This window comes from Perognathus longimembris, chromosome 19 (genome assembly GCF_023159225.1).
Source record: "Perognathus longimembris pacificus isolate PPM17 chromosome 19, ASM2315922v1, whole genome shotgun sequence".
NCBI lineage: Eukaryota > Metazoa > Chordata > Mammalia > Rodentia > Heteromyidae > Perognathus > Perognathus longimembris.
In genome coordinates, this window is record NC_063179.1 from 42,438,922 (window position 1) to 42,456,445 (window position 17,524).

At 57.3% G+C, this 17,524-nt stretch overlaps 1 protein-coding gene across 2 annotated transcripts in view; it reads right to left on the bottom strand.

Moving 5' to 3' along the window:
- The window catches only part of Utp15 (UTP15 small subunit processome component), a 43,240-nt gene that overhangs the window by 13,229 nt on the left and 12,487 nt on the right, over positions 1 to 17,524 (bottom strand). For both annotated transcript variants that reach the window (XM_048368176.1, XM_048368177.1), the window contains exons 11-13: positions 17,259 to 17,392; positions 17,036 to 17,094; positions 11,728 to 12,619 (exon numbers count right to left, since the gene is read on the bottom strand). In XM_048368176.1, coding sequence (XP_048224133.1) covers positions 12,402 to 12,619; positions 17,036 to 17,094; positions 17,259 to 17,392 — 411 coding nt within the window. In that variant the 3' untranslated portion in view covers positions 11,728 to 12,401. The remainder of the gene's footprint in view (positions 1 to 11,727; positions 12,620 to 17,035; positions 17,095 to 17,258; positions 17,393 to 17,524) is intronic.

The following is a 17,524-nucleotide window of genomic DNA, read 5'->3' on the forward strand; positions in this document are numbered from 1 at the left end:
AGAATGGAGGGGGTAGGAGAGGCAGGGCTGGGGGAGAATGGAGGGGGTAGGAGAGGCAGGTCTGGGGGAGAATGGAGGGGGTAGGAGAGGCAGGTCTGGGGGAGAATGGAGGGGGTAGGAGAGGCAGGGCTGGGGGAGAATGGAGGGGGTAGGAGAGGCAGGGCTGGGGGAGAATGGAGGGGGTAGGAGAGGCAGGTCTGGGGGAGAATGGAGGGGGTAGGAGAGGCAGGGCTGGGGGAGAATGGAGGGGGTAGGAGAGGCAGGGCTGGGGGAGAATGGAGGGGGTAGGAGAGGCAGGTCTGGGGGAGAATGGAGGGGGTAGGAGAGGCAGGTCTGGGGGAGAATGGAGGGGGTAGGAGAGGCAGGGCTGGGGGAGAATGGAGGGGGTAGGAGAGGCAGGTCTGGGGGAGAATGGAGGGGGTAGGAGAGGCAGGTCTGGGGGAGAATGGAGGGGGTAGGAGAGGCAGGTCTGGGGGAGAATGGAGGGGGTAGGAGAGGCAGGTCTGGGGGAGAATGGAGGGGGTAGGAGAGGCAGGGCTGGGGGAGAATGGAGGGGGTAGGAGAGGCAGGGCTGGGGGAGAATGGAGGGGGTAGGAGAGGCAGGTCTGGGGGAGAATGGAGGGGGTAGGAGAGGCAGGTCTGGGGGAGAATGGAGGGGGTAGGAGAGGCAGGGCTGGGGGAGAATGGAGGGGGTAGGAGAGGCAGGGCTGGGGGAGAATGGAGGGGGTAGGAGAGGCAGGGCTGGGGGAGAATGGAGGGGGTAGGAGAGGCAGGGCTGGGGGAGAATGGAGGGGGTAGGAGAGGCAGGGCTGGGGGAGAATGGAGGGGGTAGGAGAGGCAGGGCTGGGGGAGAATGGAGGGGGTAGGAGAGGCAGGGCTGGGGGAGAATGGAGGGGGTAGGAGAGGCAGGGCTGGGGGAGAATGGAGGGGGTAGGAGAGGCAGGGCTGGGGGAGAATGGAGGGGGTAGGAGAGGCAGGGCTGGGGGAGAATGGAGGGGGTAGGAGAGGCAGGTCTGGGGGAGAATGGAGGGGGTAGGAGAGGCAGGGCTGGGGGAGAATGGAGGGGGTAGGAGAGGCAGGGCTGGGGGAGAATGGAGGGGGTAGGAGAGGCAGGTCTGGGGGAGAATGGAGGGGGTAGGAGAGGCAGGGCTGGGGGAGAATGGAGGGGGTAGGAGAGGCAGGTCTGGGGGAGAATGGAGGGGGTAGGAGAGGCAGGGCTGGGGGAGAATGGAGGGGGTAGGAGAGGCAGGGCTGGGGGAGAATGGAGGGGGTAGGAGAGGCAGGGCTGGGGGAGAATGGAGGGGGTAGGAGAGGCAGGTCTGGGGGAGAATGGAGGGGTGTAGGAGAGGCAGGGCTGGGGGAGAATGGAGGGGGTAGGAGAGGCAGGTCTGGGGGAGAATGGAGGGGGTAGGAGAGGCAGGGCTGGGGGAGAATGGAGGGGGTAGGAGAGGCAGGGCTGGGGGAGAATGGAGGGGTAGGAGAGGCAGGTCTGGGGGAGAATGGAGGGGGTAGGAGAGGCAGGGCTGGGGGAGAATGGAGGGGGTAGGAGAGGCAGGTCTGGGGAGAATGGAGGGGGTAGGAGAGGCAGGGCTGGGGGAGAATGGAGGGGGTAGGAGAGGCAGGTCTGGGGGAGAATGGAGGGGGTAGGAGAGGCAGGGCTGGGGGAGAATGGAGGGGGTAGGAGAGGCAGGTCTGGGGGAGAATGGAGGGGGTAGGAGAGGCAGGTCTGGGGGAGAATGGAGGGGGTAGGAGAGGCTGGGCTGGGGGAGAATGGAGGGGGTAGGAGAGGCAGGTCTGGGGGAGAATGGAGGGGGTAGGAGAGGCAGGGCTGGGGGAGAATGGAGGGGGTAGGAGAGGCTGGGCTGGGGGAGAATGGAGGGGGTAGGAGAGGCAGGTCTGGGGGAGAATGGAGGGGGTAGGAGAGGCAGGGCTGGGGGAGAATGGAGGGGGTAGGAGAGGCAGGTCTGGGGGAGAATGGAGGGGTGTAGGAGAGGCAGGGCTGGGGGAGAATGGAGGGGGTAGGAGAGGCAGGGCTGGGGGAGAATGGAGGGGGTAGGAGAGGCAGGTCTGGGGGAGAATGGAGGGGGTAGGAGAGGCAGGTCTGGGGAGAATGGAGGGGGTAGGAGAGGCAGGGCTGGGGGAGAATGGAGGGGGTAGGAGAGGCAGGGCTGGGGGAGAATGGAGGGGGTAGGAGAGGCAGGTCTGGGGGAGAATGGAGGGGTGTAGGAGAGGCAGGGCTGGGGGAGAATGGAGGGGGTAGGAGAGGCAGGGCTGGGGGAGAATGGAGGGGGTAGGAGAGGCAGGTCTGGGGGAGAATGGAGGGGGTAGGAGAGGCAGGTCTGGGGAGAATGGAGGGGGTAGGAGAGGCAGGGCTGGGGGAGAATGGAGGGTGTAGGAGAGGCAGGTCTGGGGGAGAATGGAGGGGGTAGGAGAGGCAGGTCTGGGGAGAATGGAAGGGGTAGGAGAGGCAGGTCTGGGGGAGAATGGAGGGGGTAGGAGAGGCAGGTCTGGGGGAGAATGGAGGGGTGTAGGAGAGGCAGGGCTGGGGGAGAATGGAGGGGGTAGGAGAGGCAGGGCTGGGGGAGAATGGAGGGGGTAGGAGAGGCAGGGCTGGGGGAGAATGGAGGGGTGTAGGAGAGGCAGGGCTGGGGGAGAATGGAGGCGGTAGGAGAGGCAGGGCTGGGGGAGAATGGAGGGGGTAGGAGAGGCAGGTCTGGGGGAGAATGGAGGGGGTAGGAGAGGCAGGTCTGGGGAGAATGGAGGGGGTAGGAGAGGCAGGGCTGGGGGAGAATGGAGGGTGTAGGAGAGGCAGGTCTGGGGGAGAATGGAGGGGGTAGGAGAGGCAGGTCTGGGGAGAATGGAAGGGGTAGGAGAGGCAGGTCTGGGGGAGAATGGAGGGGGTAGGAGAGGCAGGTCTGGGGGAGAATGGAGGGGTGTAGGAGAGGCAGGGCTGGGGGAGAATGGAGGGGGTAGGAGAGGCAGGGCTGGGGGAGAATGGAGGGGGTAGGAGAGGCAGGTCTGGGGGAGAATGGAGGGGGTAGGAGAGGCAGGTCTGGGGAGAATGGAGGGGGTAGGAGAGGCAGGGCTGGGGGAGAATGGAGGGGGTAGGAGAGGCAGGGCTGGGGGAGAATGGAGGGGGTAGGAGAGGCAGGTCTGGGGGAGAATGGAGGGGTGTAGGAGAGGCAGGGCTGGGGGAGAATGGAGGGGGTAGGAGAGGCAGGGCTGGGGGAGAATGGAGGGGGTAGGAGAGGCAGGTCTGGGGGAGAATGGAGGGGGTAGGAGAGGCAGGTCTGGGGAGAATGGAGGGGGTAGGAGAGGCAGGGCTGGGGGAGAATGGAGGGTGTAGGAGAGGCAGTTCTGGGGGAGAATGGAGGGGGTAGGAGAGGCAGGTCTGGGGAGAATGGAAGGGGTAGGAGAGGCAGGTCTGGGGGAGAATGGAGGGGGTAGGAGAGGCAGGTCTGGGGGAGAATGGAGGGGTATAGGAGAGGCAGGGCTGGGGGAGAATGGAGGGGGTAGGAGAGGCAGGGCTGGGGGAGAATGGAGGGGGTAGGAGAGGCAGGTCTGGGGGAGAATGGAGGGGGTAGGAGAGGCAGGTCTGGGGAGAATGAAGGGGGTAGGAGAGGCAGGGCTGGGGGAGAATGGAGGGGGTAGGAGAGGCAGGGCTGGGGGAGAATGGAGGGGGTAGGAGAGGCAGGTCTGGGGGAGAATGGAGGGGTGTAGGAGAGGCAGGGCTGGGGGAGAATGGAGGGGGTAGGAGAGGCAGGGCTGGGGGAGAATGGAGGGGGTAGGAGAGGCAGGTCTGGGGGAGAATGGAGGGGGTAGGAGAGGCAGGTCTGGGGGAGAATGGAGGGGGTAGGAGAGGCAGGGCTGGGGGAGAATGGAGGGTGTAGGAGAGGCAGGTCTGGGGGAGAATGGAGGGGGTAGGAGAGGCAGGTCTGGGGAGAATGGAGGGGGTAGGAGAGGCAGGTCTGGGGGAGAATGGAGGGGGTAGGAGAGGCAGGTCTGGGGGAGAATGGAGGGGTGTAGGAGAGGCAGGGCTGGGGGAGAATGGAGGGGGTAGGAGAGGCAGGGCTGGGGGAGAATGGAGGGGGTAGGAGAGGCAGGTCTGGGGGAGAATGGAGGGGGTAGGAGAGGCAGGTCTGGGGAGAATGGAGGGGGTAGGAGAGGCAGGGCTGGGGGAGAATGGAGGGGGTAGGAGAGGCAGGGCTGGGGGAGAATGGAGGGGGTAGGAGAGGCAGGGCTGGGGGAGAATGGAGGGGTGTAGGAGAGGCAGGGCTGGGGGAGAATGGAGGGGGTAGGAGAGGCAGGGCTGGGGGAGAATGGAGGGGGTAGGAGAGGCAGGTCTGGGGGAGAATGGAGGGGGTAGGAGAGGCAGGTCTGGGGAGAATGGAGGGGGTAGGAGAGGCAGGGCTGGGGGAGAATGGAGGGTGTAGGAGAGGCAGGTCTGGGGGAGAATGGAGGGGGTAGGAGAGGCAGGTCTGGGGAGAATGGAAGGGGTAGGAGAGGCAGGTCTGGGGGAGAATGGAGGGGGTAGGAGAGGCAGGTCTGGGGGAGAATGGAGGGGTGTAGGAGAGGCAGGGCTGGGGGAGAATGGAGGGGGTAGGAGAGGCAGGGCTGGGGGAGAATGGAGGGGGTAGGAGAGGCTGGTCTGGGGGAGAATGGAGGGGGTAGGAGAGGCAGGTCTGGGGAGAATGGAGGGGGTAGGAGAGGCAGGGCTGGGGGAGAATGGAGGGGGTAGGAGAGGCAGGGCTGGGGGAGAATGGAGGGGGTAGGAGAGGCAGGTCTGGGGGAGAATGGAGGGGTGTAGGAGAGGCAGGGCTGGGGGAGAATGGAGGGGGTAGGAGAGGCAGGGCTGGGGGAGAATGGAGGGGGTAGGAGAGGCAGGTCTGGGGGAGAATGGAGGGGGTAGGAGAGGCAGGTCTGGGGAGAATGGAGGGGGTAGTAGAGGCAGGGCTGGGGGAGAATGGAGGGTGTAGGAGAGGCAGGTCTGGGGGAGAATGGAGGGGGTAGGAGAGGCAGGTCTGGGGAGAATGGAAGGGGTAGGAGAGGCAGGTCTGGGGGAGAATGGAGGGGGTAGGAGAGGCAGGTCTGGGGGAGAATGGAGGGGTGTAGGAGAGGCAGGGCTGGGGGAGAATGGAGGGGGTAGGAGAGGCAGGGCTGGGGGAGAATGGAGGGGGTAGGAGAGGCAGGTCTGGGGGAGAATGGAGGGGGTAGGAGAGGCAGGTCTGGGGAGAATGGAGGGGGTAGGAGAGGCAGGGCTGGGGGAGAATGGAGGGGGTAGGAGAGGCAGGGCTGGGGGAGAATGGAGGGGGTAGGAGAGGCAGGTCTGGGGGAGAATGGAGGGGTGTAGGAGAGGCAGGGCTGGGGGAGAATGGAGGGGGTAGGAGAGGCAGGGCTGGGGGAGAATGGAGGGGGTAGGAGAGGCAGGTCTGGGGGAGAATGGAGGGGGTAGGAGAGGCAGGTCTGGGGAGAATGGAGGGGGTAGGAGAGGCAGGGCTGGGGGAGAATGGAGGGTGTAGGAGAGGCAGGTCTGGGGGAGAATGGAGGGGGTAGGAGAGGCAGGTCTGGGGAGAATGGAGGGGGTAGGAGAGGCAGGTCTGGGGGAGAATGGAGGGGGTAGGAGAGGCAGGTCTGGGGGAGAATGGAGGGGTGTAGGAGAGGCAGGGCTGGGGGAGAATGGAGGGGTGTAGGAGAGGCAGGGCTGGGGGAGAATGGAGGGGGTAGGAGAGGCAGGTCTGGGGGAGAATGGAGGGGGTAGGAGAGGCAGGTCTGGGGAGAATGGAGGGGGTAGGAGAGGCAGGGCTGGGGGAGAATGGAGGGGGTAGGAGAGGCAGGGCTGGGGGAGAATGGAGGGGGTAGGAGAGGCAGGGCTGGGGGAGAATGGAGGGGGTAGGAGAGGCAGGGCTGGGGGAGAATGGAGGGGGTAGGAGAGGCAGGGCTGGGGGAGAATGGAGGGGTAGGAGAGGCAGGGCTGGGGGAGAATGGAGGGGTAGGAGAGGCAGGGCTGGGGGAGAATGGAGGGGTAGGAGAGGCAGGGCTGGGGGAGAATGGAGGGGTAGGAGAGGCAGGGCTGGGGGAGAATGGAGGGGTAGGAGAGGCAGGGCTGGGGGAGAATGGAGGGGGTAGGAGAGGCAGGGCTGGGGGAGAATGGAGGGGGTAGGAGAGGCAGGGCTGGGGGAGAACGGAGGGGTAGGAGAGGCAGGGCTGGGGGAGAATGGAGGGGTAGGAGAGGCAGGTCTGGGGGAGAATGGAGGGGGTAGGAGAGGCAGGGCTGGGGGAGAATGGAGGGGGTAGGAGAGGCAGGTCTGGGGGAGAATGGAGGGGGTAGGAGAGGCAGGGCTGGGGGAGAATGGAGGGGTAGGAGAGGCAGGGCTGGGGGAGAATGGAGGGGGTAGGAGAGGCAGGGCTGGGGGAGAATGGAGGGGTAGGAGAGGCAGGTCTGGGGGAGAATGGAGGGGTGTAGGAGAGGCAGGGCTGGGGGAGAATGGAGGGGGTAGGAGAGGCAGGTCTGGGGGAGAATGGAGGGGTAGGAGAGGCAGGGCTGGGGGAGAATGGAGGGGTAGGAGAGGCAGGGCTGGGGGAGAATGGAGGGGTAGGAGAGGCAGGTCTGGGGGAGAATGGAGGGGGTAGGAGAGGCAGGGCTGGGGGAGAATGGAGGGGGTAGGAGAGGCAGGTCTGGGGGAGAATGGAGGGGGTAGGAGAGGCAGGGCTGGGGGAGAATGGAGGGGGTAGGAGAGGCAGGTCTGGGGGAGAATGGAGGGGTGTAGGAGAGGCTGGGCTGGGGGAGAATGGAGGGGGTAGGAGAGGCAGGTCTGGGGGAGAATGGAGGGGGTAGGAGAGGCAGGTCTGGGGGAGAATGGAGGGGGTAGGAGAGGCTGGGCTGGGGGAGAATGGAGGGGGTAGGAGAGGCAGGTCTGGGGGAGAATGGAGGGGTGTAGGAGAGGCAGGGCTGGGGGAGAATGGAGGGGGTAGGAGAGGCTGGGCTGGGGGAGAATGGAGGGGGTAGGAGAGGCAGGTCTGGGGGAGAATGGAGGGGTGTAGGAGAGGCAGGGCTGGGGGAGAATGGAGGGGGTAGGAGAGGCAGGTCTGGGGGAGAATGGAGGGGTGTAGGAGAGGCAGGGCTGGGGGAGAATGGAGGGGGTAGGAGAGGCAGGGCTGGGAGAGAATGGAGGGGGTAGGAGAGGCAGGTCTGGGGGAGAATGGAGGGGGTAGGAGAGGCAGGTCTGGGGAGAATGGAGGGGGTAGGAGAGGCAGGGCAGGGGGAGAATGGAGGGGGTAGGAGAGGCAGGGCTGGGGGAGAATGGAGGGGGTAGGAGAGGCAGGTCTGGGGGAGAATGGAGGGGTGTAGGAGAGGCAGGGCTGGGGGAGAATGGAGGGGGTAGGAGAGGCAGGGCTGGGGGAGAATGGAGGGGGTAGGAGAGGCAGGTCTGGGGGAGAATGGAGGGGGTAGGAGAGGCAGGTCTGGGGAGAATGGAGGGGGTAGGAGAGGCAGGGCTGGGGGAGAATGGAGGGTGTAGGAGAGGCAGGTCTGGGGGAGAATGGAGGGGGTAGGAGAGGCAGGTCTGGGGAGAATGGAAGGGGTAGGAGAGGCAGGTCTGGGGGAGAATGGAGGGGGTAGGAGAGGCAGGTCTGGGGGAGAATGGAGGGGTGTAGGAGAGGCAGGGCTGGGGGAGAATGGAGGGGGTAGGAGAGGCAGGGCTGGGGGAGAATGGAGGGGGTAGGAGAGGCAGGGCTGGGGGAGAATGGAGGGGTGTAGGAGAGGCAGGGCTGGGGGAGAATGGAGGGGGTAGGAGAGGCAGGGCTGGGGGAGAATGGAGGGGGTAGGAGAGGCAGGTCTGGGGGAGAATGGAGGGGGTAGGAGAGGCAGGTCTGGGGAGAATGGAGGGGGTAGGAGAGGCAGGGCTGGGGGAGAATGGAGGGTGTAGGAGAGGCAGGTCTGGGGGAGAATGGAGGGGGTAGGAGAGGCAGGTCTGGGGAGAATGGAAGGGGTAGGAGAGGCAGGTCTGGGGGAGAATGGAGGGGGTAGGAGAGGCAGGTCTGGGGGAGAATGGAGGGGTGTAGGAGAGGCAGGGCTGGGGGAGAATGGAGGGGGTAGGAGAGGCAGGGCTGGGGGAGAATGGAGGGGGTAGGAGAGGCAGGTCTGGGGGAGAATGGAGGGGGTAGGAGAGGCAGGTCTGGGGAGAATGGAGGGGTAGGAGAGGCAGGGCTGGGGGAGAATGGAGGGGGTAGGAGAGGCAGGGCTGGGGGAGAATGGAGGGGGTAGGAGAGGCAGGTCTGGGGGAGAATGGAGGGGTGTAGGAGAGGCAGGGCTGGGGGAGAATGGAGGGGGTAGGAGAGGCAGGGCTGGGGGAGAACGGAGGGGGTAGGAGAGGCAGGTCTGGGGGAGAATGGAGGGGGTAGGAGAGGCAGGTCTGGGGAGAATGGAGGGGGTAGGAGAGGCAGGGCTGGGGGAGAATGGAGGGTGTAGGAGAGGCAGGTCTGGGGGAGAATGGAGGGGGTAGGAGAGGCAGGTCTGGGGAGAATGGAAGGGGTAGGAGAGGCAGGTCTGGGGGAGAATGGAGGGGGTAGGAGGGGCAGGTCTGGGGGAGAATGGAGGGGTATAGGAGAGGCAGGGCTGGGGGAGAATGGAGGGGGTAGGAGAGGCAGGGCTGGGGGAGAATGGAGGGGGTAGGAGAGGCAGGTCTGGGGGAGAATGGAGGGGGTAGGAGAGGCAGGTCTGGGGAGAATGAAGGGGGTAGGAGAGGCAGGGCTGGGGGAGAATGGAGGGGGTAGGAGAGGCAGGTCTGGGGGAGAATGGAGGGGGTAGGAGAGGCAGGTCTGGGGGAGAATGGAGGGGTGTAGGAGAGGCAGGGCTGGGGGAGAATGGAGGGGGTAGGAGAGGCAGGGCTGGGGGAGAATGGAGGGGGTACGAGAGGCAGGTCTGGGGGAGAATGGAGGGGGTAGGAGAGGCAGGTCTGGGGAGAATGGAGGGGGTAGGAGAGGCAGGGCTGGGGGAGAATGGAGGGTGTAGGAGAGGCAGGTCTGGGGGAGAATGGAGGGGGTAGGAGAGGCAGGTCTGGGGAGAATGGAGGGGGTAGGAGAGGCAGGTCTGGGGGAGAATGGAGGGGGTAGGAGAGGCAGGTCTGGGGGAGAATGGAGGGGTGTAGGAGAGGCAGGGCTGGGGGAGAATGGAGGGGGTAGGAGAGGCAGGGCTGGGGGAGAATGGAGGGGGTAGGAGAGGCAGGTCTGGGGGAGAATGGAGGGGGTAGGAGAGGCAGGTCTGGGGAGAATGGAGGGGGTAGGAGAGGCAGGGCTGGGGGAGAATGGAGGGGGTAGGAGAGGCAGGGCTGGGGGAGAATGGAGGGGGTAGGAGAGGCAGGGCTGGGGGAGAATGGAGGGGGTAGGAGAGGCAGGGCTGGGGGAGAATGGAGGGGGTAGGAGAGGCAGGGCTGGGGGAGAATGGAGGGGTAGGAGAGGCAGGGCTGGGGGAGAATGGAGGGGTAGGAGAGGCAGGGCTGGGGGAGAATGGAGGGGTAGGAGAGGCAGGGCTGGGGGAGAATGGAGGGGTAGGAGAGGCAGGGCTGGGGGAGAATGGAGGGGTAGGAGAGGCAGGGCTGGGGGAGAATGGAGGGGGTAGGAGAGGCAGGGCTGGGGGAGAATGGAGGGGGTAGGAGAGGCAGGGCTGGGGGAGAATGGAGGGGTAGGAGAGGCAAGGCTGGGGGAGAATGGAGGGGTAGGAGAGGCAGGTCTGGGGGAGAATGGAGGGGGTAGGAGAGGCAGGGCTGGGGGAGAATGGAGGGGGTAGGAGAGGCAGGTCTGGGGGAGAATGGAGGGGGTAGGAGAGGCAGGGCTGGGGGAGAATGGAGGGGTAGGAGAGGCAGGGCTGGGGGAGAATGGAGGGGGTAGGAGAGGCAGGGCTGGGGGAGAATGGAGGGGTAGGAGAGGCAGGTCTGGGGGAGAATGGAGGGGTGTAGGAGAGGCAGGGCTGGGGGAGAATGGAGGGGGTAGGAGAGGCAGGTCTGGGGGAGAATGGAGGGGTAGGAGAGGCAGGGCTGGGGGAGAATGGAGGGGTAGGAGAGGCAGGGCTTGGGGAGAATGGAGGGGTAGGAGAGGCAGGGCTGGGGGAGAATGGAGGGGGTAGGAGAGGCAGGGCTGGGGGAGAATGGAGGGGGTAGGAGAGGCAGGTCTGGGGGAGAATGGAGGGGTAGGAGAGGCAGGGCTCGGGGAGAATGGAGGGGTAGGAGAGGCAGGTCTGGGGGAGAATGGAGGGGGTAGGATAGGCAGGGCTGGGGGAGAATGGAGGGGGTAGGAGAGGCAGGTCTGGGGGAGAATGGAGGGGTGTAGGAGAGGCAGGGCTGGGGGAGAATGGAGGGGGTAGGAGAGGCAGGGCTGGGGGAGAATGGAGGGGTAGGAGAGGCAGGTCTGGGGGAGAATGGAGGGGGTAGGATAGGCAGGGCTGGGGGAGAATGGAGGGGGTAGGAGAGGCAGGTCTGGGGGAGAATGGAGGGGTGTAGGAGAGGCAGGGCTGGGGGAGAATGGAGGGGGTAGGAGAGGCAGGTCTGGGGGAGAATGGAGGGGTAGGAGAGGCAGGGCTGGGGGAGAATGGAGGGGTAGGAGAGGCAGGGCTGGGGGAGAATGGAGGGGGTAGGATAGGCAGGTCTGGGGGAGAATGGAGGGGTAGGAGAGGCAGGTCTGGGGGAGAATGGAGGGGGTAGGAGAGGCAGGTCTGGGGGAGAATGGAGGGGGTAGGAGAGGCAGGGCTGGGGGAGAATGGAGGGGGTAGGAGAGGCAGGGCTGGGGGAGAATGGAGGGGGTAGGAGAGGCAGGGCTGGGGGAGAATGGAGGGGGTAGGAGAGGCAGGTCTGGGGGAGAATGGAGGGGTGTAGGAGAGGCATGTCTGGGGGAGAATGGAGGGGGTAGGATAGGCAGGTCTGGGGGAGAATGGAGGGGTAGGAGAGGCAGGTCTGGGGGAGAATGGAGGGGGTAGGAGAGGCAGGGCTGGGGGAGAATGGAGGGGGTAGGATAGGCAGGTCTGGGGGAGAATGGAGGGGTAGGAGAGGCAGGTCTGTGAATCGGCGGGGCGGGGTCACCAGCTCATCTTGGGAATCCACATAGCTGAGAAAGCCAAGAAGAAAATAAGAATCTCTTTATTTTAAAAATGTGAATTACATTGAACTTTCAAAAACAATTCAAAGAAAACTATAGTGGTTTAGGGCTCCAAACCATAAAATGATTGTGAAGAACAGTAGGTTAAAAAAAAAAGTCTAAGTATAGATCAGAGCTTTCCAAGGGCTTAGGGAGTTGTAAGATATGCTCTAAATGTGCATAACAGGTTGACCGACCATGTATTAGAGAAATGACAGAATTTGTCATTGCACTGACCTAAAGCAAGATGAAAACCTGGTAGAAAGGTTGCATCTTTGAATGGAAGAAAGAAAATTGGTACAGTGCGGTTTCTCTGTATACCATGCTCTATCAAGGAAATACAAACAGCCAGGTGCTGATCGCTCACACCTGTCATTCTGACGGCTGAATTCAAGCATCTGAAATCTGAGAAGTGAGTTTCAAAACCAGCCCAGGAAGGAAAGGCCATGAAACTCTGAATTCCAATTAATCACCAAAAGGCCAGAAGTGGAGTTTTGGCTCAAGTGGTGGCAGAGGGCAGCTTTAAGCAAAAGCACTGAGACATGGCACACAGGCCCTGAGTTCAAACACCAATACTGGCACCAAAAAAAAAACCCAAAAAACAGAGAGAGAGAGAGAGACTAAAAGCACGGGATGGAGGGCCCCAAAGCTACTCTATCAGATTCCAAATACTTATCCAGTATCAGTTATGTAGAGCTGACCAGTGATTTGGCACAACTGGAAAAGCCACAGTCTAGCGCCAGCAAATGCACATGCCAGCGGGAGTCATGACACCTAGGGCGGGGATATCAGAGACAGAGAGCCGGGCAGTCACTGGTGACAGTGAACTCAGAAAGAGTCTCCTTGTTGCCGTTTGCTGTTGCTGCTTTCCAGGCCAGAAGTAACAACAAAAAACAAGCCAGAAGCCCTTGCTTTGGCAGGATTCCCGGCTAGAACTCTCTCCAGAGATTCATGATTGAAATCCCATCTAAATGCATAACCCAAGTGTGGATACAGAACTTTGCTGTATTAAAATCATTATCAACTCATCCAAAATAGATAGGCACTGTGACCGTGACAACTGAGATCTTCTAGCTGAAGATGCCATAAAATAATTCAATTATTACATGGAAAATCTATGTCTGAAAGCAGGTAATTATTTTCCAAGCACAATTATTCCAGTCTCTTCCATAAAATTGCTTCTGTAAATAGTCTCTTTTAAATGTATAAAACAGATTTTCTTTCCAATAGTTAATGGGGTCAAATCTATTCCAAGTTAGGAGTTCTTTAAGCAAAAGCTATGATTCCATCTCCTTGTTTTCTAGAAATTCAACAGATGGATGTCCCAACATAGAAGTGCTTTCATTCCTTGTCATGGTGGCAAAAAGCATGTCCATCATCCCCAAGGTTTCTAGGAGCTCTCTTTGGTAATCAATCTCTTTTTCTACAAGTCCTTGAAGTATCAAAAACTTCTTATCAACTACTGGTGACTGCCCAATCACAGGTAGATATATATCTAAAAAGAAAGAGAAAACATTAACTGAGGACATTTTCCTATACACAAGTGAAAAGCAGTATTTATAAAAAGTATAAAAATAGTAAATATAAAGATGCTGAAAAATGGGGCTGGGGATATAGCCTAGTGGCAAGAGTGCCTGCCTCGGATACACGAGGCCCTAGGTTTGATTCCCCAGCACCACATATACAGAAAACGGCCAGAAGCGGCGCTGTGGCTCAAGTGGCAGAGTGCTAGCCTTGAGCGGGAAGAAGCCAGGGACAGTGCTCAGGCCCTGAGTCCAAGGCCCAGGACTGGCCAAAAAAAAAAAAAAAGATGCTGAAAAATATGTACTTGTATGTTAGCTTATGATTTACAGAACAATTTACAAAGAATGTAACAACCTATCTGAATAAATGCATTTTATAATGAGACTATTACAAGCTGAGAAGGTGGCCTAGTGGTAGAGTGCTTGCCTGGCACACATGAAACCCTGGGTTCGATTCCTTAGTAACACATATACAGAAAAAGTTACAAGTGGCGCCGTGGCTCAAGTGGTAGAGTGCTAGCCTTGAACAAAAGAAGCCAGGGACAGTGCCCAGGCCCGAGTTCAAGCCCCAGGACTGGCCAAAAAAAAAAAAAAAAAAATTACACAAAGTACAGGCTATGACTTATTTTCACTTTCCCCTTAAAAGTGAATCACAAAACAGGTTATGAAGATGGAAGATTACAGACACCCAGCATTTTCCTGCATCTCTAAGAATCTGAATTCGAGTACCAGGCCTCAAGTTCCGGGGAAGGGAAGCGAGGGTGGAAAGGAACAGGCGGGCAGCCATCAACAGCAGCGACCAGGGATGCTAGATAGACTGAACTTCACATCTGTGGAGAAACAAGGGACTCTAGTGCTGGGCACTAAGCACCTCGGGAGAGGACAGGGAGAGTGCCCCCGAGGTCCACTTCAAGCACAAGAAGGGAGTTTCCTTGCGCTCCACAGGTGCGACCTGGCACCCTGCAGAGAGCAAAACCTAAGGCAGAGGATGGGTGATCCGTGCAGCTGCAGCACGGGTGCTGGAGGAGCCCCGGCGCCTTCTCGCTTCCGCCCTGGTGCATGCTGGGGTCATCTCAGCAGAGGTCTCACCAATCAGCAACCCTTTCAGCTAAGGGGGGCAAAAGCCCCAGTAGACTCTTCTCCCCCCCTAGCTAAACCAGTGTGGGCCTTGGAAACTCGGTGTGAGCTGAATACAGACCAGCGACGCGTGGGCTGCAGGGCGAGGGGCAGCGGCTTCCAGCTCAACGGTGGCTCTGACTTTGGGAAAAGGAAGGGACGGGCTGTGTACAAAACCCACACAACATCACCAAAAGAGTGATCAGGAAGAAGAAAGAATAGCTGAGATTGGAGAAAAGCATGAGAAAATATTCCATTCGGAACATTCAGGGGAAAAAAACCAATCATGGCCACAATTTTTTGGAACATTGAGACCTGATCAAGATAGAAAATGTAAAAATCTCTCGTGTAGAAGGAGAAGCTAAGAGATGCACTACAGGCACAGGGGATGTAATCTAACTACAGCAGAAAATTTCCACAACTAGGGAAAGATATGGATATCCCAGTACAGGCAACCAGAAAAGAAGCATTATGACATATAAAGTGCCAAATGTAAGGAACAAAGAAATACTGAAAGCTGAGAAACAGAAAAATCAAGCTCACTAGAAAGACCAAGTCATCAAAATGACATCAGACCATCAGGGTACTGGTTGGAAGCTTACACCTGTAATCCCAACTACTCAGGAGGCCAAGATCTCAGAATCCAGTCTAAGAAATAGTCAGGGCTGGGAATATGACCTAGTGGTAGAGTGCTTGCCTCGTATACATGAAGCCCTGGGTTCGATTCCTCAGCACCACATATATAGAAAAAGCCAGAAGTGGCGCTGTGGCTCAAGTGGCAGAGTGCCAGCCTTGAGCAATGAGAAGCCAGGGACAGTGCTCAGGCCCTGAGTCCAAGCTCCAAGACTGGCAGAGAGAGAGAGAGAGAGAGAGAGAGAGAGAGAGAGAGAGAGAGAGAGAGAGAGAGTATCCATTAGACTCTTATCTCTGACTAACTGCCAAAAAGCCAGAAGTCAAGCTGTGGCTCAAGCGGTAGGGTGCCAGCCTTGAGTAAAAATGCTAAATAAAGAACACAGACCGGGCCCTAAGTTTCAAGCCCTAGGCTATTTCTCTCCCCTTCCTCCCTTCTCTCTCTCTCTCTCCCTTTCCCTCATTCTCCCATTCTCCCCCTGTCTCTCCCTGCCTCCCGCCATCAGACCTAAATGACCTCAGACCTCTCAGAAGAACCCTAGCTAGGGACTCACACCTGAAATCCTAGTTGACATCGAATAACCATGGTTCTGTATAGAAAAGGATGAGGAGCTCTGCCTCCAATTATCCACACTCAAGTAGGACAGTGCCAACCATGAGCAAAAAAAGCTGAGTGAGAGCTTGAGAGCCTGAGTTCAAACACCAACGCCAGCCCAAGAATGAGGGAGAGAGGGAGGGAGGGAAAGGAGGAGGAGGGAAGCCTAAAAGCCAAGAAACTACGAGTAAGATATTTCAAGCAGTGTTATCCTTAAGACTGGCTGGAAAAATAAAGACCTTCCAAAATAAGCATAAAGTAAAGCAATTCAGGATTCAAAATTACTAACTCAGAAGACACCTTACAAATACTTAAGAGCAAGAATTAACAGATGAGACTGTGTTAACTGAAAATAGTATGTGAACTAAAAAGTCACGAGTGAATTGCCTTCAGAATGGGAGATCTTTGCCAGCTATTCATCTGACAGGGCTTTGTGAAAAGAATATATCAAGAGCACAAAAAACACCAAAAGCACATATCAGATCATGAAATGACAAACTTACGGACGTTTTTCAATGAAGAAGTCCAAATAGATAATAAAGACGATGTTCAACATCCTTAGCCATAAAGGAAATACAAATCAAAACAACACTGAAATGCCCTATCAACCCAAGCATAATGGCCATCATTAATAAGAGAGCAAATGCTGGTGAGGATCTGAGGAAAAAGAAACCCTCATACACTGCTGGTGGGAATGTAAATTAGTATAACCACTACACAAATCAGCATGATATTCCTAAAGACCTGAAAAAACCCTGCTATCCACTTTTATGTATATATCCAATATAATCAAAGGCAGCTACTATAGAAACTGCTACATAGACAGACCCATGTCTAAAACTGCAGTACTATTCACAACAGCCTCGATGCCCATCAATGGATAAAATGTGTCAAATACTCTCAATGGAGTTTTATTCAGCCATGAAAAATGAATGACTAAATAAGCCATTAAGAGGAACAAAACTAGTATTTGCAGGAAAATGGATGGAACTGGGGATAGTCATGTTAATAGAAATAAGCTAGTTACATAAAGTTAAGTACTGCATATTTTCTTTTTTTTTTGTTTAGGGAAAAATAAGGAAAATGAAAATCAAAAAGGGACTATTAGGACTGACAGGGAAAAAGGGAACGAGAGATTGTAAAAAGGCAGTAGGGACATGAGGATGATCAAAGTACATTATATCCATGTATGGAAATGTCATACTATGCTATGTCAATGTATACTAAAAAAAAATTAGTCACAATCATACAGTCCCCAAAAAATTCTTCTATTTTACAAAATTAGACCCATCAATTCAAAGTTACGCCATCGTAAACTTTTTACTCCATTTTTACTCCATTTTAAACCGTGTTGACAGGGCTGGGACTATGGCCTAGTGGCAAGACTGCTTGCCTTGTATACATGAAGCCCTGGGTTGGATTCCCCAAGCACCACATATATGGAAAACAGCCAGAAGTGGCGCTGTGGCTCAAGTGGCAGAGTGCTAGCCTTGAGCAAAAAGAAGCCAGGGACAGTGCTCAGGCCCTGAGTCCAAGGCCCAGGACTGGCAAAAAAAAAAGTTGTTAAACCGTGTTGACTTATATTGACGTGTTTTCTTCGTGGAAATTCTTAGCTAGAGAACTGATCAAAAGAGATTACTAGCCACACTGGTGGCTCATGCCTGTACTCCTAGCTACTTAAGACAGCCGACATCAGAGGATCTGTTTGAAGCCCAGGCAGGAAAGTCCATAGTCTCCATTAAACCACTCAGATAAAGCTAGAAGTGGCTCAAATGGTAGAGTGCTAGCCTTGAGCACAAAAGCTCAGGGACAGTGCCCACACCCTGAGTTCAAGCCCCAGGACCGGTCGAAGAAAAGGTTACTTATTTGATTTCCAAATTTAGCATCATTATTTGACACCTCTAGGTTGGTTGATTTTCTTGGTTTACTAGGGGAGGTAGGGATCAAACCTAGGGCCTCACTCTAATACTGAACTACATCATCCCCAGCCCTAACACTTCAACTTCTACAAGAATGCTAGGGTGTTCAAGTCTTAACAACTACTTACCAATAATTATCTCAGCAGCATTAATCAAAACAGGGGCAAATCTTGGTTGAGACAGATTCCTGCAAAGCAAAATTTCTGCTTAATCAAACTTGAAAATTTTCAACACGATCCCTTAAAACAGATGTAACTCCTCCAGCAGATGATAACGCTCTGTGTCTCCCTGTGTGACAAGGAGAACCCGACGTGCTAAACCCAGGGCCTCAGAGGCATAAAGCATACCTACCTTATCAAAAAGTTAAGCACACGCGTGATCTCCTTTTCATCCCGCCCTGCCAGGGCGTTTGCAAGGACTCCTCTTCGATTTAGCTCCTTTATGATGGACACTGTGACTTCGGGCGTCTTTATTACACAATTAGGCTGAGAAAATGGTCATTCAACACAAGCAGAAAGACAACACAAGAAAAAAATCACTGCTGTGCACTAAATCACCAAGTTTATTTTTACAATTCCAAGTCACGGAAATAAATAAATCAAGTAATAATGGGGGGG